The sequence below is a fragment of the Vulpes vulpes genome, chromosome 10, assembly GCF_048418805.1.
Source record: "Vulpes vulpes isolate BD-2025 chromosome 10, VulVul3, whole genome shotgun sequence".
NCBI lineage: Eukaryota > Metazoa > Chordata > Mammalia > Carnivora > Canidae > Vulpes > Vulpes vulpes.
The window spans coordinates 7,700,437-7,722,283 of NC_132789.1; the positions used below are offsets into that span (position 1 = coordinate 7,700,437).

Consider the following 21,847-nt stretch of genomic DNA (forward strand, 5'->3'; position numbering starts at 1 on the left):
ATAGCGACCCCAGCCCGGCCGCGGACGCCGGAGCCCGCGCTGCACTCTGTTACCGAGGTTGGAGGCTGTGACCCCCTCGCTCCGGCCCGAGGGGCTGCAGATCCAGGCCCCGCCCCACAGGTGAGCGGGCGCAGGTGAGCTGGCACAAGCGGTAGTGGTGGGGCTCGGGATCCCCCGAGCCCTCTGGACCCCGCCCCTCCAACTTCCATTGTGGTTAATTTATTGTTATTTAGAATCAAAACTAATGCCCCCCCCCCCCCACACACAAAACTTTCTTTTCCCTTCGGTAGCTCACGTATTAAGACTGCAACCTCCTCTTGAGCAGAATCCCTGTTCCCAAGAAAGAGTGGGACAGAGGATTTTATATGACACTGATGGGGCATTAAGTAACACCTAGCGACATCGTAAAAAAAGTTATTAGGTTCTAGGTTCTCACAGTACTGAGTAAACCAAGGAGAAAGTGTCAGTTTGGGGCTAATATGGCATTAACATCCTTCTGAATATTTGCTAATCTCAACTGTAAGCCACGATATCTAGCTAGGACTTAAGGTGGTTTCCTTTTTTTTTATTATTATTATTTTTATTTATTTATTTATGATAGTCACGCAGAGAGAGAAAGAGGCAGAGACATAGGCAGTGGGAGAAGCAGGCTCCATGCACCGGGAGCCCGACGTGGGATTCGATCCTGGGTCTCCAGGATCGCGCCCTGGGCCAAAGGCAGGCGCCAAACTGCTGCGCCATTAAGGTGGTTTCCTTATAGTATTTTTATTTTAACAGTGCCTTCCCCTTAGGGTATTTGTTACTGGTTTTCAATTTATAGTAAGATAGGTAGCCTCTTTCTCGGATAAATATATTGATTTTTTAAAAAAGTGAATTAATGTAAACATGAAGATTCATCACTGTACAGGTAGTATTAGGAAAAGGGAGAAAAAAAAAGAAAAATGTTAAGTTTAGGGCCTGAAAGTGTTTCCTCCCTTCCAGCTTTTGTCCCTACTGTTTTCTTTGCCTGGAGAAACTTACACTGTTCCTTTTTTTTTTTTTTTTTTTTTTTAAAGATTTTATTTATTTATTCATGAAAGACAAAGAGAGAGAGAGAGAGAGAGATTGAGGCAGAGACATACACAGAGGGAGAAGCAGATGGAGCCCATTGTGGGATTTGATCCGGGACTCCAGGATCACTCCCTGGGCCTAAGGCAGGCGCCAAACCGCTGAGCCACCCAGGGATCCCTGCTTACCCTGTTCCTAGGCATGATTGTCAAAATATGGGCTAGCCAGTGTGGTTGGTCAGCCTGGTCAGACTCCTGGAGACCCTGCTATAGTCCAACAGAAGGAACTCCTTGAGGTGCGGGCCCAGTGCAAAATGAAAAAGGCAGCCCTCATTCATGAAGTATTAAGAATTTAAAAACAGGGACACCTGGGTGGCTCAGTAGTTGAGCGCTGCCTGCAGCTCAGGGCTACCTTCAGCTCCGAGGTGTGATCCTGGGATCAGGGATCAAGTCCTGTATCTGCCTCTCTGTGTGTCTCTTATGAATAAATAAATATATCTTTTGGGGATCCCTGGGTGGCTCAGTGGTTTAGTGCCTGCCTTTGGCCCGGGGCACAATCCTGGAACCCCGGGATCAAGTCCCACATCAGGTTCCGGGCATGGAGCCTGCTTCTCCCTCTGCCTGTGTCTCTGCCTCTTTCTCTCTCTCTGTGTGTGTCTATCATGAATAAATAAATAAAATCTTAAAAAAAAAAAAAAAAAGAATTTAGGGACGCCTGGGTAGCTCAGCGGTTAAGCGTCTGCCTTCTGCTCAGGACATGATCCTGAAAAAAAAAGAAAAAAAAAAAAAAAAAAAGGACATGATCCTGGAGTCCTGGGATCAAGTCCCACATTGGGCTCCCTGCATGGAACCTGCTCTTCCCTCTGCCTATGTTTCTGCCTCTCTCTCTGTCTCTCATGAATACATAAATAAAATCCTTTAAAAAATTAAAAATTAAAAAAAGGAATTTAAAAACAGGCACAGCAAAGAAATAAACAAGGCACAGGCCCTTCTAAGGGTGGGCCCTGTTCAACTGTACAAGTTGCACACCCATGATGCTGACCCTGCATGGGTGGATGCCTGGGACACCATGATCTGAAAGTTGCTCAGCCCAGAGGTCATTCTAATAGGTCAGCACCTCTCTTGCTAGTGGTAAAATATTTCACTCCAGCCCCTACTGCTAGCTCTGCTGGTGTGTGTGTGTGTGTGTGTGTGTGTGTGTGTGTGTATTCCCCAAACCAATGGAGCAGGATAGATGATGGTATTTGCTGAGGGGAAACAGATTCCCTTGATATGAAGGAGACCATCTTTATCACTTTGCACCAGCCCCATGGAGATAGACAGGTAGACATGACCGTTTGCACTGGAGATCTTAGGGACATGAGAGCATAGGTCCGGGGGCTCCCAGAATAAGGAGAGACCCTAGACCACCTAAAGTTTCTCTACAACCCCATCAGGCACGGTTAGAAAGAGAGCCCTGGTCTGATGGAAAAACCTAACCATGTAATAAGACAGACAAGTAGAGTATCTGGGCAGAGGTAGAAGGATGATTCTGGTGTGCCTGGGACCCAGTTTTAGCACTAAAGTCCAAGTTCCTAGGAAACCCCACAGTTCCTAGGCAAATCCAGATAGTTGGTCACCCTAGAGGCAGTATCTTTAGTTGGTGGGCTCCCCTGACAGCCTCTAAAGCCAGGCACTGGACATTTCTAGCACCTTCTAACAGATAAGGCAGGACCAAAGGGGCTCCAGTATTGCATACTGGGTGTGGGGAAGGTGTCCCTGCAGGCTGTGCTGTAGCAACTGTCTGCCAGCCCAGAGTGGCCTGGCTATTCCTCACTTCCACAACTCTCCTGGAATGGATTCCAATGCTCACCACTGGGCCTCCAGGCCAAGCTCTAGCCTTAGGACCAGCATCCACTTTGATTGGTCATGCTGGTTATTAAATATGTAACTATCAACCACTAGTTGGGGGCAACCTCTTCCTGATGCCATCACAAATCCCCCTCCTATATTGGTTTCCCTGGGTTCCCAAGCAATTGTGTCATCAGACACACCTCAGGGAGGCCCTAGAAATGCAAAGGAGGTGACAGGCAAGGGTCAGTCCAGCAACGGAAGGGTGCCCCACAAAGGGCTGCTCATCTGCCTGGGGACTCAGAACACATAGGACTCATGTCATTTGGGTCCAAACAAGTGCCTCCCCAGGAAGCCCCAGGATCCTGGCACTACTATGGGCGCACTGAGCCCCTGATGTCCCTAACCCTTTGCTAGCACCCACTGGCCCCACAGAAGCAGCCAACATGCCTATCTCCAAGGGCTTGCAAAAGTCGGAGCCCCCATGGAAGGAGTGGGACAAGAAGGCTCAAAAGAATGGACTGAGGCACCAGGTGTACGCTGTCAATGGTGACTGCTATGTGGGTGAGTGGAAGGACAACATGAAACATGGTGAGTGGGGGACTTCCAGGGGCCCCAGGGAGTGGGGGCAATGCAGAGTGGTGGGTGACTGGGGCCATGGAAGCAGCAAGCAGAGCTTGCTGGGGATAGGAGATGTGTCCTCAAGGCTCTCCCTAGGGGTGAAGGCTGCAGACCTGGGCCAGCTAGGGGTCTCCACATGCTGGGGCTCTGGAACCAGATTCACCCTAGACGTCAGGTGAGCCAAGACAAAGGATCAGCAGGGGACAAAGTGGTCTTGACATACCAACCAAAACCATGACCAGGGTTCTAGGGACTCCAGCGTGGTCCCTGAGCTCTGTGACCTGGGCTAAACTCGGGGCTGGCTAGCAGGAAGACAAGGTACCTCCCCAAACCAGCTTGCAGTGGGGACTCAAACAACTCTGACATGGGAGTCTGACCAGCAGTGGGTTAATGAGGATGCACACACACACACACACACACACACACACACACACACACAACTAGTTGGGGCTTTAACTGCAACTTTAACAAACAAATGGCATGGGGGTCCTTGTGATATAAACTAAGCCCAAGGGCAACTGGGTGGCTCAGATGGTTAAGTGGCTGCCTTTGGCTCAGGTCCTGATCCCAGGGTCCTAGGATTGAGTCCCACATTGGGCTCCCTGTTCATTGGAGAGTCTGTTTCTCCCTTTACCTCTGCCTCTCCCCTACTGGTTCTCTCTATCGGAAAAAAAAAAAAAAAAAAAAAAAAACCAGGGATGCCTGGGTGGCTCAGTGGTTGAGTGTCTGCCTTTGGCTCAGGGCCCAGGATTGAGTCCCACATCAGGCTCCCTGTGGGGAACCTGCTTTTCCTTCTGCCTATATCTCTTATGAATAAATTAATAAATCTTTTTAAAATTTACATAATTTTTAAAATTTAAACTAAGCCCTAATAAAAAATGTTGTTTTTTTAAGTTTTATTTATTTAGGGGCACCTGACTGGCTCAGTCAATACAATATACGACTCTTGATCTCAGGATTATAAAATTGAGCCCCACATTGAGTGTAGAGATTACTTAAAAATAAAATATTTAAATTAATTTATTCATTTCAGAGAGAGAGAGCACAGCAAGAGGTGCAGAGGGAGAGGGAGAGAGAATCTCAGAGCAGACTTGGAGCTGAGCATGGAAGCTGATCTCACAGTCCTGAGATCAATCTAGAATTGGCCACTTAACTAGCTGAGCCAGCCACGCACCCCTTAAAAATAAAATCTGAAAAAAAAAATGAAAAAAAAGAAGGAAAAAAAAATAAATAAAATCTGAAAAAAAGTTTTATTTATTTAAGTAATCTCTACACCCAACATGGAGTTCGAACTCATGATCCTGAGATCAAGAGTCACATACTCTTGCAACTGAGCCAGCCAAAAGCCCCAAGAAAAACAAGTTTTTATTCAAAAAAGGTGGTATGGCCTCTCACTCAGGGCTTGCAATTCCAGATTCTATGCTCTTCACCACTTTTCTCTCCTGCCTTCCTGAGTTAAGTACTTTAGAGTCCATAAACCTGGGTCAGAATCTCAGCTCCACCAACCATGATCTTGAGTGATTAATTACCCCCTCTGAGCCTCAGTGTCCCATTCTGTAAAGTGGGGACATTCCTATTGGTAAAGATAAGAAATGACATCTTCCATGTATGTAGCCCAGGGTCTCTGCAGAAAGGTCTATGAGTGTTCTTTGAGGGCTGAGCATGGCAGGGATCACCACTACTCAGAATTTTCGTCATTCAGAAGCACTCGAAAGCTGACTCTTTCCAGTGTATGACACAGCACTGACCCTTAGCACTGACTTAAAGGCCAGGCTTTATGCAGCTACTGGGAGCTCTGTGTGTGGTTAAAGATGTCCATGTGTGCTTTAGTCCTCATGGGTAGCAGTAGGGTAGACAGGAACTAGGAATTAGGAATTAGGATCCTGAAGTTCTGAGTCTGCCTCCACCACTGAACAGCTGTGTGACTCTGGATCTCGCTGCCCCACCGGTGATATGAACTTGAGGGTTGACAGTGGCCATCTGAGCCCTCCTTCAGTGTGAGTCCTGCCTTCCCTAGGACCTTGGAGGGATAGAGCTGATTTGGGCTGGGGCTTCAGAAAATGGACCTGTGGGAGAATCCAGACCCAGCCTCCCCTCTCTTTAAGGCACATGCCTTTGACCTAGCCCATGGGGGTTGCTAGGGTATAAGCATCCTGGAAGTAGTTAAGAGAGTCATCATCATGCAGGACAGGGATTGGGTGCCCACTGGTTCCCTGGACTGCTCATTCATGCACTCTGCTAACCCCTACAGCATTCCTAGTCCATGTCAGGCCCTGTACCAAGCATCTGGCATAATGCCAACCCCCAGGGAGCTCCAGTCTCAGAGAGAACCTGCATAATAAGTAATATCCCATTTTACAGATGAGGAGACTGGGGCTCAAAGAGAGGAAATGACTTATTGAGGGTCACATGGCTAAAAGTGGGGGCATCAGCCTATGTGATGAATGACCTGAAGGCAGAAGCCAGCCTCCCAGAAAACAAAGCAAACATGTTGTCTCAGACACTTCATTGACTATGTACACTACATGGTGGAGAACTACAGAGGACTATAAAGCTATGGCCCAGAATGAGAAGAATTAGTCAAGATACCCTGAAAGAGATTCAGAATAAGACCAACCTCCTCAGTGTTATTACTAGCAGAGTGGCAAGCCTTCCTTGATTCTTTGCCGAGGAATGAGATGGAGGTTGAGTGACTGGCTTATGCCTCCTTCTGGACCAGAGGAGCTGGATGGAGACAGGGTTTAAGATTTTAGGCAAGGAGGAGCATGTGGCTAGATGTCACACACACACACACACACACACACACACACACACACACCGCTCTCTAAGGAAAGGAACTGTCTCCCAGAGGTTTCTGAGGACTCTGGGAAAAGCCAGAACCTGCTGTTTTCAGAGTGGGTGGTTTATTTATATATAGTCTGCACATAATAAAACAAGGCTATTTTACTTCAAAAAATAAAAAGTAAAAATAAAAGTGGTGACACCAGGATATGAAGGGACCAGAGAAGAGACATGTAAGTGGCCATGAGAACACGGACAGATGATGTTTGAGTTGAGTGCACAAAGATAAGAAGGATTAGCCCGGCAGAAGGGCATGTCTTCCAGATAGTGGAATCAGAATGGAAGCATTTGGGGGGGGGGGGGTATCAAGTCTTGTTCAAGGAATAGACTGAAACACAGTGTGCCCAGAGCAGAGACAGAAGGGAGAGTGGGCAGGTCAGGGTGTCTGGCCATACAGAACCTTATAAGAGATGGTAAATTTGGGATCCCTGGGTGGCGCAGCAGTTTAGCGCCTGCCTTTGACCCAGGGCGCGATCCTGGAGACGTGGGATCGAATCCCACGTCGGGCTCCCGGTGCATGGGGCCTGCTTCTCCCTCTGCCTATGTCCTATGTCTGCCTATGTCTCTCTCTCTCACTGTGTGCCTATCATAAAAAAAAAAAAAAAAAAAAGATGGTAAATTTGTCTTTATCCCAGAAGCACGAGGTCTCATTGAACCAACTTGGATCACATGCCTGGCACTGAACCAATCTCAGTGGCCCACGCTGATTGGCTAGACTTGCCAGAGGGAGGAGTCAGACCCACGCAAACCTTCGGGATGGAGACTCAGGAGGGGCTGGTTCCCCCAAACCAGACGAAGTACAAGTGGAAATAACCGGATAGGGACACCTGGGTGGCTCAGCGGTTGAGCATCTGCCTTTGGCTCAGGGCTTTGGTCCCCTGGTCCCAGGATCCAGCCCTGTATCGGGCTACCCACGAGGAGCCTGCTTCTCCCTCTGCCTGTGTCTCTGCCTCTCTCTTTCTCTGTGACTCTCATGAATAAATAAATAAGTAAATAAAATCTTAAAAAAACAAAAACAAAAACGGATGAGGGCTCTATCTCAAGGGCAAAAATAATTGGTAACATCTTTCGTATTTGCAGGCACTGCTCTAAGTGTTTTCTTATTTTAATGAAGTTAGTGATCAGAGTAACCGCATGAGGTATTTTCATCCCGTTTTACAGGTGAGGAGCCTGAGGCCCAGGGAGTTAAGTTACTTGCCTGAGATTATTAAAAAGCTCACAGGGGCGATGTTGGATTCTTTTCCTGAGCCACTAAGGACCAAGACATGTATTAGCCCACAAATATTTTATTTGTCCCTTTGTTCAACAAATGTCTTTTTTCATCATGTATTGTTTACTGCAACTTGCCAGGCACTGAATTTGGTGCTGGGAATAGAGCAGTGAATAAAACAGACTGAAGTTTGTGTCCTCGTGGAGTGCACATTCTCGTGGAGAGCTAGACAATAGACGATAATGATAAGTGAATTGTCTGATATGTTAGGAGTTGACAAGTTATATGAAAAGAAGCAGAGGGATGCCTGAGGGGCTCAGCGGTTGAACGCCTGCCTTTGGCTCACGGTGTGATCCCGGGTTCCTGGGTTTGAATCCCACATCAGGCTCCTTGCATGGAGCCTGCTTCTCCCTCTGCCTGTGTCTCTGCCTCTCTTTCTCTGTGTCTCTCATGAATAAGTAAATAAAATCTGAAAGAAAGAGAGAGAGAGAGAGAGAGAGAAAGAAAGAAAGAAAGAAAGAAAGAAAGAAAGAAAGAAAGAAAGAAAGAAAGGAAAGAAAGGAAAGAAAAGCAGAGCAGGGTAAGAGGGTAGGATAGGCTTCTAATTTTATTTTATTTTCAAACATTTTTGAAAGAGATTGCATTTATTTATTTGAGAGAGAGAGAGAGCATAAGCAAGAGGAGGGGCAGAGGGAGAAGCAGACTCCCCACTGAGCAGGGAGCTCCATGCAGTGCCTGATGCAGGACTCCATGCTGGGCTCAATCTCAGGACCCTGGGATAATGACCTGAGCCAAGACAGACGCTTAACCAACTGAGCCACCCAGGCACCCCGAGGCTTGTGATTTTATATGGGATGGGCAGGGCAGTCCTCATTGAGCAAAAAGATTTGAACAGAGACTTGCAAGAGGTAGGAAGTGACTAAATATTTGGAGAAGAGCATTCCAGGCCAAAGGACAAGCAGGTACAAAGGCCCTGAGGCCGAGGCATATCTGGTGGGTTCCAGGAACAATATGAAGGCCATAGTGGTTGGAGGGCAGTCTGGAAGTTGGGGGCAGAAGACACAGATGAGGCTGGAGTGGTAGGACATAGGTTCCCATGTGTGTTTCTGAAGAGAAACTGAAGAAATATGCAGGACATTTTCTAGAAACTCTGGCCTTCTGGTGCAACCTTCAGTATTATTAAGAAATGAAGCTCATTGTTATTAAGAGAAGAAGAAGAGGCAGGTTTCTTCTTGGGGGTTACTGTTATCAATCTGGCTTCAGGGAAAAGGGCTGAAGAGCTGCTATTTGTAGAAATGGAACAATCTTGGGGTTTTTGCTGGTGCTGGGGGTCTAGAGATGAGGCATAGACCCTGGCCCAGCCCTGGAGAATCACCAAGTCCTCTAGAGGCCCCTGAGGCCAAGGCAGACGTAGCACCTGCCCCTCCAGCCCCATGGCTGTCATGTCTGCAGTGTCCACCCCTCTGTGCGTCATCAGGAAAAGGAACACAGATCTGGAAGAAGAAAGGAGCCATGTATGAGGGAGACTGGAAGTTTGGGAAGCGAGATGGCTATGGCACCCTCAGCTTTTCTGACCGAGAGATGGGAAAGCACAGGAAAATATACTCCGGCTGGTGGAAAGGCGATAAAAAATCGGTGAGTGTTTCCCATCAAGCCCTGGGGTGTGAGCCAGGCTGAAAGCAGACTCTGTTTGTGTGTGCATGAGGGGAGCAGCCAGAGAGACCTGGGAGAAAGGGGAGGAGGGCTGACAAAAGGAGGAAAAGAGTACTGTGTGCGTGGGAGAAGGAAGGGGTGGGAAATCATCAAGGCTTCTCAGAACAAAACCCAGGAAACAGGAAGCAAAAGGAGAGGGCCCAGGGAGGAGCCCATGTAACCTGCAGCTACAAGAAGCCAGCCAAGCTGTGTGGGGGCCAAGTCTCCTCCCCATCTGCCCCACTCATTTCCTGGCTTTCTTTTCCCTGGGCGTTCCTTTCTGAGAACCCACCTTCTGCTGGACTTGTACAGAAAGGGGGTAGGAAAAGTGGGATCAAGAGAGCAGAGGCCACCCTCTTGGCCACAGGACAAGAGAGGACGGTCCTGGTGGTAGAAGCCAGCCAGAGGCATGTATGTCCTTATCCCCATAAATGCCTGGATCCTTACCATATCCCAGAATGTGGCATATGGTGCTTCAACCAACTCACAAAGTCATCATCATCATCATCCATCTCATTTTATTGATAAGGAAACAAACTCAGAGGGACACCTGGGTGGCTCAGCGGTTGAGCAGCTGCCTTCAGCTCAGGGCATGATCCCTCTGCCTATGTCTATGCCTCCCTCTGTGTGTCTCTTGTGAATAAATAAATAAATCTTAAAAAAAAAAAAAAAAAAAAAAAGGAAACAAGCCCAGAGAGGTGAAGTGCCTTGCTTGAGGTCACACACTGTTGGAAGTTGTAGAGCAAAGGATTTCGCGATCTCTGCGCTTAAATCATTTATTGACCAGTGGGGAGAAAGATCCCCAAATAAACAATTCACATACAATATGGTGTTAGGGGGCAGCCCCGGTGGCGCAGCGGTTTAGCCCTGCCTGCAGCCCAGGGTTTGATCCTGGGGACCCTGGATCGAGTCCCACATCGGGCTCCCTGCGTGGAACCTGCTTCTCCCTCTGCCTGTGTCTCTACCCCCCCGAGCCCTCCGTGTCTCTATGAATAAATAAAATCTTAAAAAAAACCAATATGGTGTTAGGATAGACGTTTTCACAGGGAGCCCACAGGAATCGAGAGTTCAGGGCAGGCTTCCTGTAGGAGGTAATACCAAAAGGTACAAAGAGTTAACCAGGGAGGAAAAAAAGGAGAAGGGGAAGTAGCAAAGTAGTCAGAAGTAGCAAAGTGTATGTCAAACAGCAAGGTTGGTGTGCCCACAAGGATGGGAGGGGCAGATGGGGGCCTTAAAAGTTATGCAGAGACTCAGGATTTTGAGGGGTAGGCTTGGGCTGCATCACCCAACTTCCTTAGGTATGATATACAGGGAGTGCATGATTCTCTGTGGTTGGTCGCTAAGTGTGGCCTTCATTTTTCGGGGGACAATAGTCTGTAACTTTGGTCTGATTCCCGGAGGCATCTGGGACTTTTAATAGGATCAAATCAGAGCTGAGGAGAAAAGACAACCGAGACCAGATGAGCAATGTAACAATGCATCTTGCTGCTTCACGGAGGATGCGAGTGGAGGGCAGAAATGATGATGGGCGGAGGGAAGGTGGTAGGAGAGGGGTGTAGGGGAAAGGACAGCCTGGGGAGCTTTTTCAATGTGCGACCATCAGCTTGGGATGTAGGGTTGAGGAAGGAAGCAGGGAAGTAGTCCAAGTGTGTGGCTGGGATGCCAGGCAAAATAAGGGTGGCTTTCCTAGTGATGGGGGCGTGCTGTGAACAGGGACACTTTCCTGTTTTCAGGGCTATGGGATTCAGTTTTTTGGACCCAAGGAGTATTACGAGGGTGAGTGGTGTGGCAACCAGCGCAGCGGATGGGGCCGCATGTACTACAGCAACGGTGACCTCTACGAAGGCCAGTGGTTGAATGACAAGCCGCATGGGGAGGGCATGTTGCGCCAGAGTAAGTGTCCAGCCGCGTCCCAGCCAGCCCCGCCCCAACGACCTGCTGGCCACACTCTCAGGGCAGCCCTCCGGTTGGCCACGCCCCTCTGCCCCCCTGCCTCGCCCCAGAAAGCCCCACTCTAGCTTGGTTAAGATGAATGACCAGACCAGATCCCTGCCTTCGGGGAGTTTATATGCTGAAGGGGGAGCCTAACAATGCACATCAACAATTAAGACATTTTAAAAAATACTTTATTTATTTATTCAGGAGAGACACAGAGAGAGGCAGAAAACATAGGCAGAAGGAGAAGCAAGCTCCCCGTGGGGAGCCTGATGTGGGACTCGATCCCAGGACCCTGGGATTACAACCTGAGCAGAAGGCAGCCGCTCAACCCAGGCGTCCCTAAGACATTTTCTCATGGTCATAATAATCATAGCCTGCATTTACACAGCACTGAGCTCATTTAATCCGCCTTAAAGTTCTGTAAGATGGTACTCTAACCATCCACACTTTGCAAGTGAACTGAGGCAGAGAGGTTAAGTCACTCGCTCAAGGTCAACGTCGTCTGTTGGTTCTGAGGTCAAAAATGCTAAGGAACATCCCTTTAAATTGGGAGGTATATTGGACAATGACAGAGGAGTTGGGGACAGGGGCTGTTTGGACTGATTTAGGGTCAGAGACTATCTCTCTGAAGAGGTGACATTTGGACAGATCTGAAGGAAGAGGAGGAGCCTGATTAGCACTGGGCCAGAGAAAAACATTCCTAGATAGGGACGCCTGGGTGGCTCAGCGGTTGAGTGTCTGCCTTTGGCTCAGGGCGTGATCCTGGAGTCCTGGGATCGAGTCCCGCATCGGGCTCCCTGCATGGATCCTGCTTCTCCCTCTGCCTGTCTCTGCCTCTCTGTGTCTTTCATGAATAAATAAAATCTTAAGAAAAAAAAAAAATTCAGAGATGGAGGAAAGAGTAATGAGTAAACTGTCTCAGTGTCAGAACTTAGTCCATTCTCTATGTAGCAACCAGCATGAGCTTTTTAGAGATTGGACCTTGTCGCTGCCCTGCTTTCAACCTTACCATAGCTCCCTCTTACCTCTGGACAGAGTTCAGAGCCCTTACTGTGGTCCACAGGGTCTGCAGGCCTATGGGAGTGCCTCCCACCCCTGTTCCCCTGAGGATCCCTGTTTCAAACTTACTCATTTTCTTTCAGTTCCTCCCACACTTTTCCCTCAGGGTCCTTGTACTGCTGTTCTCTCTTCCTGCAAGAGAAAGAAGATCCTCTGGATCTTTGCACTGTCTCCTCCTCACAGAGGCCTTCCCTGTTCATCCCACTAATACACATTCTCCTCAGCAGCTTCTTCCTTTCCTTTTTAATACTAGATGTGTCATCTTGGGCAAGTTTCCACCTCTCTGGGCCTCAGTGACCTCACCAGTAAAATGGGAATAATAGTAGTACACACATCGTAGGTACTAGGACTGGGGCCTGACACGTAGTATGCTATCTATAAAGCTAGTGTCATTGTCTCTCCGGACTGTGAGTTGCATAAGGACCTGGACTGCATATCTGTTTTGTTCCCTTTTCCTCAGTGCCTGGCACATAGTAGGTGCTTAGTGAAACACAAACCAGAGCCCAGTCTCCTGAAAACTCAAGACTCCAACTGCCAATGAGATCTGGCCAAACTGAGACATCAGGGCAGCTGAGGAGGGTTTAAGCCAGCTACTTCTGGCTTCTCAATCCCCCATGCACTCAGCTCTGTGCCTTTCAATGAGTGCCTCCTAGTAATAGCCTGCACTTAGTGAGCACCTGTTGTGGCCACAAATACTGTAAGGGCTCTAAGTGCATCATTTCTAGTGGCCTGGACTCTGGAGCCAGCTTGCCTGGGTTCAAATCCTGGATCAAGTTCTGACTAGTTATGTGACCTTGGCAATTTGCTTAAACTCTCTGTGCTTTGGTTTTCTTATCTGTAAAGTAAGGATAAAAATACAACTTAAGGAGGGTTAGTGAGAAGGTTAAATGAGGTTTGTAAAGTGCTGAGCATGGTGCCTGACACATAATAGTGGGTGCTCAACAATATTATTAGCTCATACTTGTATGTAGCAGGTGTCAGCAAACTACGATCCTTGGACCAAATCCGAATCCAGCTCAACATGTTTTTGTAAGTAAAGTTTTATTGGCACACCAGACTCACTCATTCTTTGACATATTGTCCATGGCTGCTTTCACGCTGCAATGGCAGAGTTGAGTAGCTATGACAGAGACCCTGTGCCCCACAAATACTGTCTGCCCCTTTACAGAAAAAATTTGCTGACCTCTCATCTAGAGTTTATCCATACTCTTCTAAATCCTTTCCGTGTATCGACTTATTTAATCTCTACAACAATTCTATGAGGTAGGTGCTATGTTATCTCCATTTTACAAAGGAGGAAATAAGACAAAATGGTTAAGGGACTTGCCCAAGATCACATGGTTGTGTCTGAGCTAAGAGGTGTTAGCTTTATTAGTATTACTTTTACACTACCACCACCATCAGCGGAGCAGAAGAATGAATTTGTGCTTGAAGGCATGGGCTCCTGGGATGAACAGGCCTTGGCTTCAAATCTTGGCTCAGCCACTTCTTAGCTCTGTGACCTTGAGCAAGTCAATCAGACTCCCTGAGCTTTGCAAGCTCCATCTGGAAAAATGGAGTCCGTTATCCTTCATAGAACTGTTTTGGTGAGGAGTGAGGTCAGAAACATAGCAAAGAACCAGGTGCAGAATGAGTGCTGGAAAAACACTGCCTATTCATGTTCTTAGCTTTATTTTTTACAAATAGGAAATGATGTTGTTCATCCAAGTTCAGGTAAGTAGTAGAGGTGAGCCGTGGACAAGGTCTGATTATGGAAGTCACTGACACTCCCCCGGGCTCTGATGTTGATAGGTTAGTCCTTCCAGACCCCAGGCAGCCCAGCCCAGGGTACTCTAGTCGGCTTGGCTTCCTTCTGGCTTTCCCTGTGGGTGCAGTGTCTGGCCTGGGTGTGTGGAGGAGCCATCCTCGTAGTCTGGTCTGGTGAGGTATGCCCAGCACCCATGTGACCCTGTCCTTTCCCCAGAGAACGGGAACCGCTACGAGGGCTACTGGCAGAGAGGCATGAAGAATGGGTCGGGCCGTTTTTTCCACCTGGACCATGGTCAACTGTTTGAAGGCTTCTGGGTGGACGACGTGGCCAAGTGTGGCACAATGATTGACTTTGGTCGCGATGAGGCCCCTGAGCCCACCCAGTTCCCCATTCCTGAGGTGGGCAGCACATACCAGGGCCCTGGGGCCACACCCAGAGAGTCAGGAAACAGCACCCCCGCAGCCACATTCAGCCTGGTCAGGTCTAGCCCAGCCCAGCCCAGCCAAGGAACAGACAAGGTTTTGTTTTCAGCCAGGGCATTCCCCTAGAGACTGGCAGCAGCCCACAAGGCAGACAGCACCTCCAAAGTGGGCAGCACCCCAAAGTCTGGCAGCCCGGGCCTTCCATGCTCCCCAATCCAACTCCTTATTGCTTCCCTCCAGATCAAAATTCTAGACCCTGATGGTGTGCTGGAGGAAGCCTTGGCCATGTTCAAGAAGCCTGAGGAAAAAGAAGATTGATGCCAGGTGAGGGGCGGGCATACTTTCCAGCCTCTGATATGGTCGAGGAAGCTCCTGGGTTCTCTTTTGGCCATGGAACTCAAGCGCAGGACCAGAGGGCAGGTCTCTTGCCTCCGGCAATCCAGCTGGTTCTTTTGGGTTCCTCCCCTTCAAAACTCATTTCCTGCAGACCAGTTTACCCCAAAACACCCATGAGTAAGGTGGTTTGCCCCAGGCCTGCACTTGCACATCTGTCCTAGCCCCTCCTAGTGCAGGTATAGGTGCGGTTTGAGGAGAGGGCGTTGGTATAGCATCTATGAGTCGCTAGCTCCCACCAGCCCCTTGCTCCCACAGGGAGCACACCAGAGCTTCAGGAGAAACTCCAGGCCGCCACCCAACTGCTCAAACCGGTGTGGCTTCTGCAAGTGGAGAGTGGTGACTCTGGGCACACCCTTGGCACCCTCAAAGGGCACCTTACTCCTCCCAGCACTGGATTATCCTCTCCCCAGCTGGCTTTGGAGACCCTCTTGGTACAGCCTTCATTCTAGGTTACAATTCCTGAGGGCAAGAGTATAAAAGAGAACATGGTGGCATCAGTCCAGGGCTTGTGGTGTGTGACTGGGAGGGACAGGGTGCAGCTAGAGAGGCTTTAGGTAGAGGGAAGACATCCCCAGGGGATACATGGATTTACCCTGGGGGAGAAAGAGGAGGTGTGTTTAGTTTTCTAACCTCTCCCGTACTCCAGGGAGGAGAGCCTATATCTGGTCACATTGGCCACTGAGATTTGGGGTTGAGACCTGACCTGGCTTCTTAACCCAACACAGAAGCGCTCAACCTTGGTATCCTGTGCTAACTTTAAAAGCTCAGACACCCAGGACTCAAGCCCAGATTTTTGTCTGGGGTGAAGCCTGGGCCTTCAGAAAGTTCCTCAGATGATTCTAATGTGCACCTGGAGCCAGAACCCCTGACTTACTGGCTTTGTGACCCTAAGCAAGTGACCAGAGTGGCCCCTTGTGTAAAATGGCACTTGGGAGATTTCACAGGGTTTTTTTTTTTTTTTTTTTTTTTTTGGGAGAATTTACTAACAGATGTAATGATAACAAGTAACATGTATTGAGGTTAATTGTGAAGCAGAGGTCTGGGAAGAGCTTTGCATAATTCTAGACAACATTCCGCAAGATAAAAGGCACTCTTACATAATGGGTAGGAACAGGAGCTCAGCAGACTGCCTGGGTGTGAATCCCAGCAGTGATGTAGAAGCTGTGTTCTCAGATATGGCATCTAACCCCTCTGTTCCCCAGGCTTCCTCCTCTTAAATACAGGACAATAACCTTCCTTGCCACTCAGGTTACTGTGGTTAACATGAAGATGAAATAAGGCGTGTTTCTAATCCAAGAGTGATTTTACCTCCTCTCCCTCCCCGGGGACATTTGGCGACATCTGGAGACGTCTCTGGTTGTCACAACTGGCAGGGGGAAATATTACCAACAACTAGTGCGTAGCAGTTGACGATCTCACTGAACACACTATAATGTGGACACTCTCCAATAGAATTTTTCAGCCCAATGTCCGAAGCATAACCCTGTAATACCATGATGTTCACTAAGTCCTCAGCAAGTGCCTGGCACACAGTAAAAGCTCAATAAACACTACTTCCTTTCTGCTCTCTAAATCATAAGTGACGTGGCCTGACCCCAAGGCATGGTTCTGTCTGTACCTCTCACATCAGAAAGCTGAGTCTGGCCCACGTGGGACACAGGACATTCACTTGGGGCCAGGCCCTGTGCTGACAGCTTCATATGTTCTCTCCCATGTCCCCTCAACAACTGCTGAGGGTGTCCTCTATTATTGGCGCTATTTTAGAGGAGGAAACAGGTTTCAGGGAGGCTCACAAGTCACAGAGCTAGAGAGTAACTGGACTTAAACTAGATCTAACTGCTCTTCAGGCACAGGACAGTGGCAGAGCGTACAGGTTACCTTCCCCTCCTCCCCCAGAAAAAGTAGGAGGTGTTCTTGTTTATGTATGAAATCTCTCTAGATGGCAACACAATACTCTGGCAACAAGGAATACCTCTGGAGCAAACTGGGAACCTGGGAACAGGGGAGGGAGGGTGACTTTTCATTGTTGTATTTGGAACCTGTGAATGTATTGTGTCTGAAATATAAATAAAACTGAAATTAAAGAAAGACTGTCCATTAACTACCAGCTTTTCCCTGAGCTGCCTGGGTTTGAGCACCCAGAGGTGTTCATTAAAAACAGATTCTTCTTGGAGTGCCTGGGTGGCTCAGTTAAGCATTCCGACTCTTGATTTTGGCTCGTCATGGTCTCAGGATCGTGAAATCAAGCCCCACTTCAGGCTCTGTGCTGGGCGTGGAGTCTACTTACGATTCTCTCTCTGCCTCTCCCTCTGCCCCTTCACCCCATCCCAAATAAAGATTCTAGATCTACCTGGACCAACTTTCCAGGGGAAAGATTTAGATATCTAAATTTTGCAAGCTAATCTGGTGATTGTTGACTTCAGGCAAATTTAGGAAGGAACACTTAAGACTAGAGTCGCAGGCCAGAAATCATTGCAGCCAGCTCCCAGGTCTCTGCAGAAGCAGGGAGGGGTGGGGGTGGGGAACACATGGAAGATGGCTAGGTCTTCTCTGGGGAGAGTGGAGAGTTCCACACAGGGGCTCCTGCTCCCCACTACTCAGTCCCAGTCAGGGAGGCTGTCCTGGGACTGGGGGGATAGGGGTGGGTCCTGGTACATATGATGCATGACAGAAGCAAAAAGAAACAATAGGAAAAAAGAGGATCCTCTGCCCCGCTTAGCCCACAAAGCTTTTAGCACATTTGAGTTTGCACAAAACAAGAACTTAAGGCCACACTTCCCCCCCCGCCCAACCAACCTCTACTTGGATCAAAGGATTTTGTTTTTATAAAACCATGTTCTGTATTGGGTTTCTGGGACCATGGGGGGCCAGGCAAGTAACATAAACAAAGCTGGCCTGGTGTGAGACAAGGGAATGGTGGGGACTGTGGCAATCATATCTGGGAAAGAGGGCGCTGCAACCCTGTTCCTTCTCACTGTTACTCTGTGAGGTGGGACCAGGGACGCGTCTGCCTTTGGCTCAGGTCTGTGATCCTGGGATGTCTCTGCCTCTCTCTCTTTCTGTCTCTCATGAATTAATACATAAAAATCTCAAAAAAAAAAAAAAAAAAAAAAGGTGGGGTGGGACCAGTGCTGCTGCTGCTGGATCTCCCAATTTCTTAAGCAAAGACAGAATCAGTATGTAAGATTTTTGTGACAACCTAGGGCCTGAGCCAGACTTTCTAGGCTTGAAGTCTAGCCAATTACTTAACCTCTTTGGGCGTCAATTTTTGCCATCTGCAAAAGAGACAAATATTCCTGCCAAGATACACATCTTGATTATAATAATAACGGGAAATTATCGGGGAAATGAGACTGAGGTGGCATTCTACAAAAACCATAGGCCTGGACTCCAGAAATGTCCATGTTACAAAGAACAAAAAAGGCTGCTCCACATTCAAAGCAACTAAAGAGACGTGACGACTGAATGCAATACATGACCCTGAAGGGAAAAATCATGGCCAGAAAGGACATGCTCAGGACTTGTGGAGAACTGAACACAAATGTCCTATTAAATAGTACTGCATCAATGTCAAATTCCCTGAATCCAATCACTTGAATTGAGGTTAGATAGGAGAATGTCCTTGGCTTTAGGAGGAAGTACTTAGGCATGAAGGATGGTATTGGCAACCAATGCATGGGACCTCACAGAGAAAAATATCGCTTTTTCTCCTCATTCACAGCTTCAGTTATCTGTGAATCTCCTGCTTGCTGAGGTCAAACAAGCACCATTCTGTCTCAGCCTTCTTAAACAAGTGTCCTTTTCACAGTCGATTTAGGCCACATTTTTCACATTTGGTGCTTTCTGTTGGTTTTGCTATTTTTTATTTTTTAATTTTAATTTTTTTTTTTTTTTTTACGCGAGGCTCCATGCCCAAACATGGGGCTTGAACTCACCACTCTTGAGATCAAGAGTGTCACGCTCCACTGACTGAGCTGGCCAGGTGCCCCGGTGATTTTGCTATTTAAAAAGAAGGCAGTGGAGCGTGCCACTCTTGATCTCAGGGTTGTGAGTTCGAGCCTCACACTGGGTGTAGAGATTACTTAAAAAAAAAAAAAAGGCAGCCATGATATGTCTTACAAAGAAATACCTTTGGGAAAAGCTTCATTTAGGTACAAGTTAGCATGCTGTGAGCCATGAGTGAGTTCATTGTTCACAAATCAACAATTAAATTAAATAAGGTGTCTTTAAACAGAAACACACATAGGGGCGCCTGGCTGGCTCAGTTGGTGAAACACACCGCTTGATCTTGGTGATTTTCATCTGAGTGCTGTGTGTAGAGATTACTTAAAAATAAAAAAACAAAAACAAACACATAATGCAAGGTCACCTCTGAACAGCTAACAAAATATGGTGACCAGAGGCTCGTCGGAACCTAACCACACAGGAACAATGGTTCAACTTCCACTAATTCATAGGACACAACTGCTGTCGAGTAACAAGAACAGACTATATTTCAGTCACTATTCATGCAACATCTTTGCAGGTTTGAAATTTTTCAAAAATGTCAAGATTTTTTTTTTTCTGCTTAGAGGCTCACCTGATTGGGGCACCAGGAGAAATTAATACCAGGTGGTCCAGACCCAACAAATACAAACACAAGAAGTATCCATTATGAGTATATTTATGTGTGTACACACACGCACGCACACACACACACACACACACACACACACACACACACACACGAGACACTGAACGGGGAAGGTGGCTAAGACAGAAAAGACAAGAAGCATCCAAGTGGCACTGGCACTCAGGACGGAGAGAGACAAAGGGAGTGCTTGGCCCCCCTCTGGCTCCCACAGTGGCCTCCTAAGGGAGGTGAACCCGAAGCTGGAAGAACAGGAAGTGCTTACTCTCTCAGAGGAAAGTTTCAAAGTGCAGTCCTTTCTCTTTAAAAAAAAAAAAAAAAGCCTCTTCCCTTCACTCTCTGCTCCCTGACAAAAGCTCAGTCCCCTGAGCTGGCTGTCCCTATGGCTGGAGCAGGAGGTTGTGGGGAGCAGCGTAAGGCCAAAGATCTGAAGTGTGCAAGCCCAGAAGGGCTTATGCATAGTGACTGCTGGGCGTCAGGGGGTGATCCCCTCTGTGGTCCAGCTGGTCCTGCAGGCGAGCAAATTCAGCCAGCTCGTTGAGCTCCTGGAACTGCCTGTCCGTTTTATGGCTGACCAGTGAGCGGTAGAAGTGGACGGCAAAGACGATAAAGACCAGGCCGAAGGGGACCATGATGGTGGTGGAGGCAATGGCAGCAGCCTGGCCCGGGGTGATGCCGCCAGTGCTGCTGCCGTTGACGCTGGCAACAGCGCTGCCAGCTGGGGGCTTGCTGGTGGGCCGGGGCTGCCCTGGCTGCTTCTTGAGGGGCAAAAACTTGACCCAGCAGAGTAGCACTACCTCAGCCAGAAAGAGGAGTGTGCCAATGACAGTGGAGAAGGCCCAGGCTAGCTCGATGTGGCGGTGCATGCGCTCATGGGGCGACTCCTTGACCGAGTTGAGGTTATGCACGTTGCTCACCGCCTCGATGTTGGGCAGGATGCAGGTGCTGATCATGAGCGCAAACAGGTGTACGGCCACTAACACTGTAGTGCAGGCGCTGAAGGCGATCAGCAGCCCTGGCGGGTAGTCGTGGTCGGCATCCAGCTGTACCTCCACCATCGCCACCTAGGGGGAAGGGAAGAGGCGGGCTGAATGCCAGGACCCTAACAGCCCACAGAGCCACACTCAAATCCTGGCTTCCCTCCCGCCAAGCTTGTGGACCCTGCACAAGTCACCTGGCCTCTCTGAGCCGGTTTCCTTATCTATATAATGGGGATGAATAGGATCCACTCACTTAGGGTTGAGAAAGTACTAGTGAGGATAGTGGGTTTGGATTCCAGGCTGCCTGGATTTGAATCCCCATTCTGCTACCTGCTAGCCACATGGGAAAGTCACTGAACCTCTCTGAGCCTCCACTTCTTTATTTGCAAACCCGAGATATCATAGTTCATAGGATGATTTTAACAAATGAGAATCCCTGGTACATGCTAGACATTTCCCAAATAGTAACCACAGCTCCTACCATCCAGCCAGGTATTAAAAACCAACCACCACAAACAGTTAAGATGGTTAAGTTTGATGTATATTTTACTATGATACAGTTTTATTACAAAAAAAAAAAAAAAAAAAAGGGCAACCACTAACCACTCTCTCTGTTGGCCCCACATCTGTTCCCAAGCACAGGCTTCTCCCTTAAGTCCTGCTCCAGGGCCAAGGAGAGGGTGGCGTAGAGGGACGAAGGCCCACCCACGTCAGGCCCAGGCCCTTTCTGAGAACACAGCGCACCAACCAACAAGGAACGCAGAGGCTTCCTAGAAGACAGAACCTGGTGCTGCTGCAGTGTGGCTGGCAAGCCCTGGAGCCATCTCCTCCCCTAGCCCCTGCTCCAGGCCCCACAGCTGACGCACTAGTTGCTTCCCAGTTCCTGGAGACCCGTGGACCCGGGGTCACCAGGGGCATGTTCTGGACCTGCCTGCCACTGGCTGCTTCTCACCTAGGCCTTGCAAATCATCCCCATGTGAAGGAGCTAGCTCATCAGACATGGGCTGGAACAGGGGGCAGTGGGCTCACTGCCAGGGTCTGCCTGCCCAGGCTAGAGGGACAAGGGCAGCAAGCACCAATGGCAATGCCATTAAGGATAGTGATCCTTCCTAAAGTGCTTGCTATGTATGTACCAGGCTGAGAGAGGGGCAGGTCCAATGCTGAGATGTACCCACTAACGCCATATCAGCCTACCCTGGGGAAGGGGTGGGCTCTGTTTTCCCACTAGCTCTCCTCCTGCCTGAATGCCTGGCCATGTTTGCCTTCATTTCTTGTACCTCTCTGTACCCTTCCTTTGGCCTGGAAAGGCAGTGTGGAGCAGTGGTTGGGAGCATGGGCTCTAGACCCATGCTGCCTGGCTTTGAACCTTGACTGCTCTGCACTTTATTCAGCTATATGACTCTGGCAAGCTCCTTCAACTTTCTGGGCCTCA

At 48.6% G+C, this 21,847-nt stretch overlaps 2 protein-coding genes across 5 annotated transcripts in view; one reads left to right on the top strand and one right to left on the bottom strand.

The window, feature by feature from the left end:
- MORN3 (MORN repeat containing 3) lies at positions 1–16,893 on the top strand. Of its 2 annotated transcripts, none has more exons than XM_026018832.2 (6): positions 1–134; positions 3,294–3,467; positions 9,026–9,183; positions 10,974–11,133; positions 14,201–14,385; positions 14,650–16,893. In XM_026018832.2, exons 2-6 carry the CDS (start codon positions 3,323–3,325, stop codon positions 14,725–14,727), a joined length of 726 nt encoding a protein of 241 aa, XP_025874617.2. In that variant the 5' UTR covers positions 1–134; positions 3,294–3,322; the 3' UTR covers positions 14,728–16,893. The 2 variants fall into 2 exon arrangements, with proteins under 2 accessions (XP_025874617.2, XP_072578895.1); XM_072722794.1 differs by having other exon boundaries at positions 3–120.
- Positions 11,258–21,847, bottom strand: part of LOC112935218 (calcium release-activated calcium channel protein 1) — a 23,734-nt gene continuing 13,144 nt past the window's right edge. The window contains exons 2-4 of one of the 3 annotated variants that reach the window (XM_072722793.1): positions 20,353–20,499; positions 12,307–12,369; positions 11,262–12,042 (exon numbers count right to left, since the gene is read on the bottom strand). In XM_072722793.1, coding sequence (XP_072578894.1) covers positions 12,340–12,369; positions 20,353–20,499 — 177 coding nt within the window. In that variant the 3' untranslated portion in view covers positions 11,262–12,042; positions 12,307–12,339. Of the gene's footprint in view, positions 12,370–13,259; positions 20,500–21,847 lie in introns of those variants that run through there. The other 2 variants (XM_072722792.1, XM_072722790.1) reach the window with 2 other exon arrangements.

Coding starts and splice junctions, on each gene's coding strand:
- MORN3 (XM_026018832.2), top strand. CDS start 3,323: ATGCCTATCTCCAAGGGCTTGCAAAAGTCGGAGCCCCCATGGAAGGAG. Junction 3,468..9,025: donor GAAGGACAACATGAAACATG/GTGAGTGGGGGA, acceptor GTGCGTCATCAG/GAAAAGGAACACAGATCTGG. Junction 9,184..10,973: donor GGAAAGGCGATAAAAAATCG/GTGAGTGTTTCC, acceptor TCCTGTTTTCAG/GGCTATGGGATTCAGTTTTT.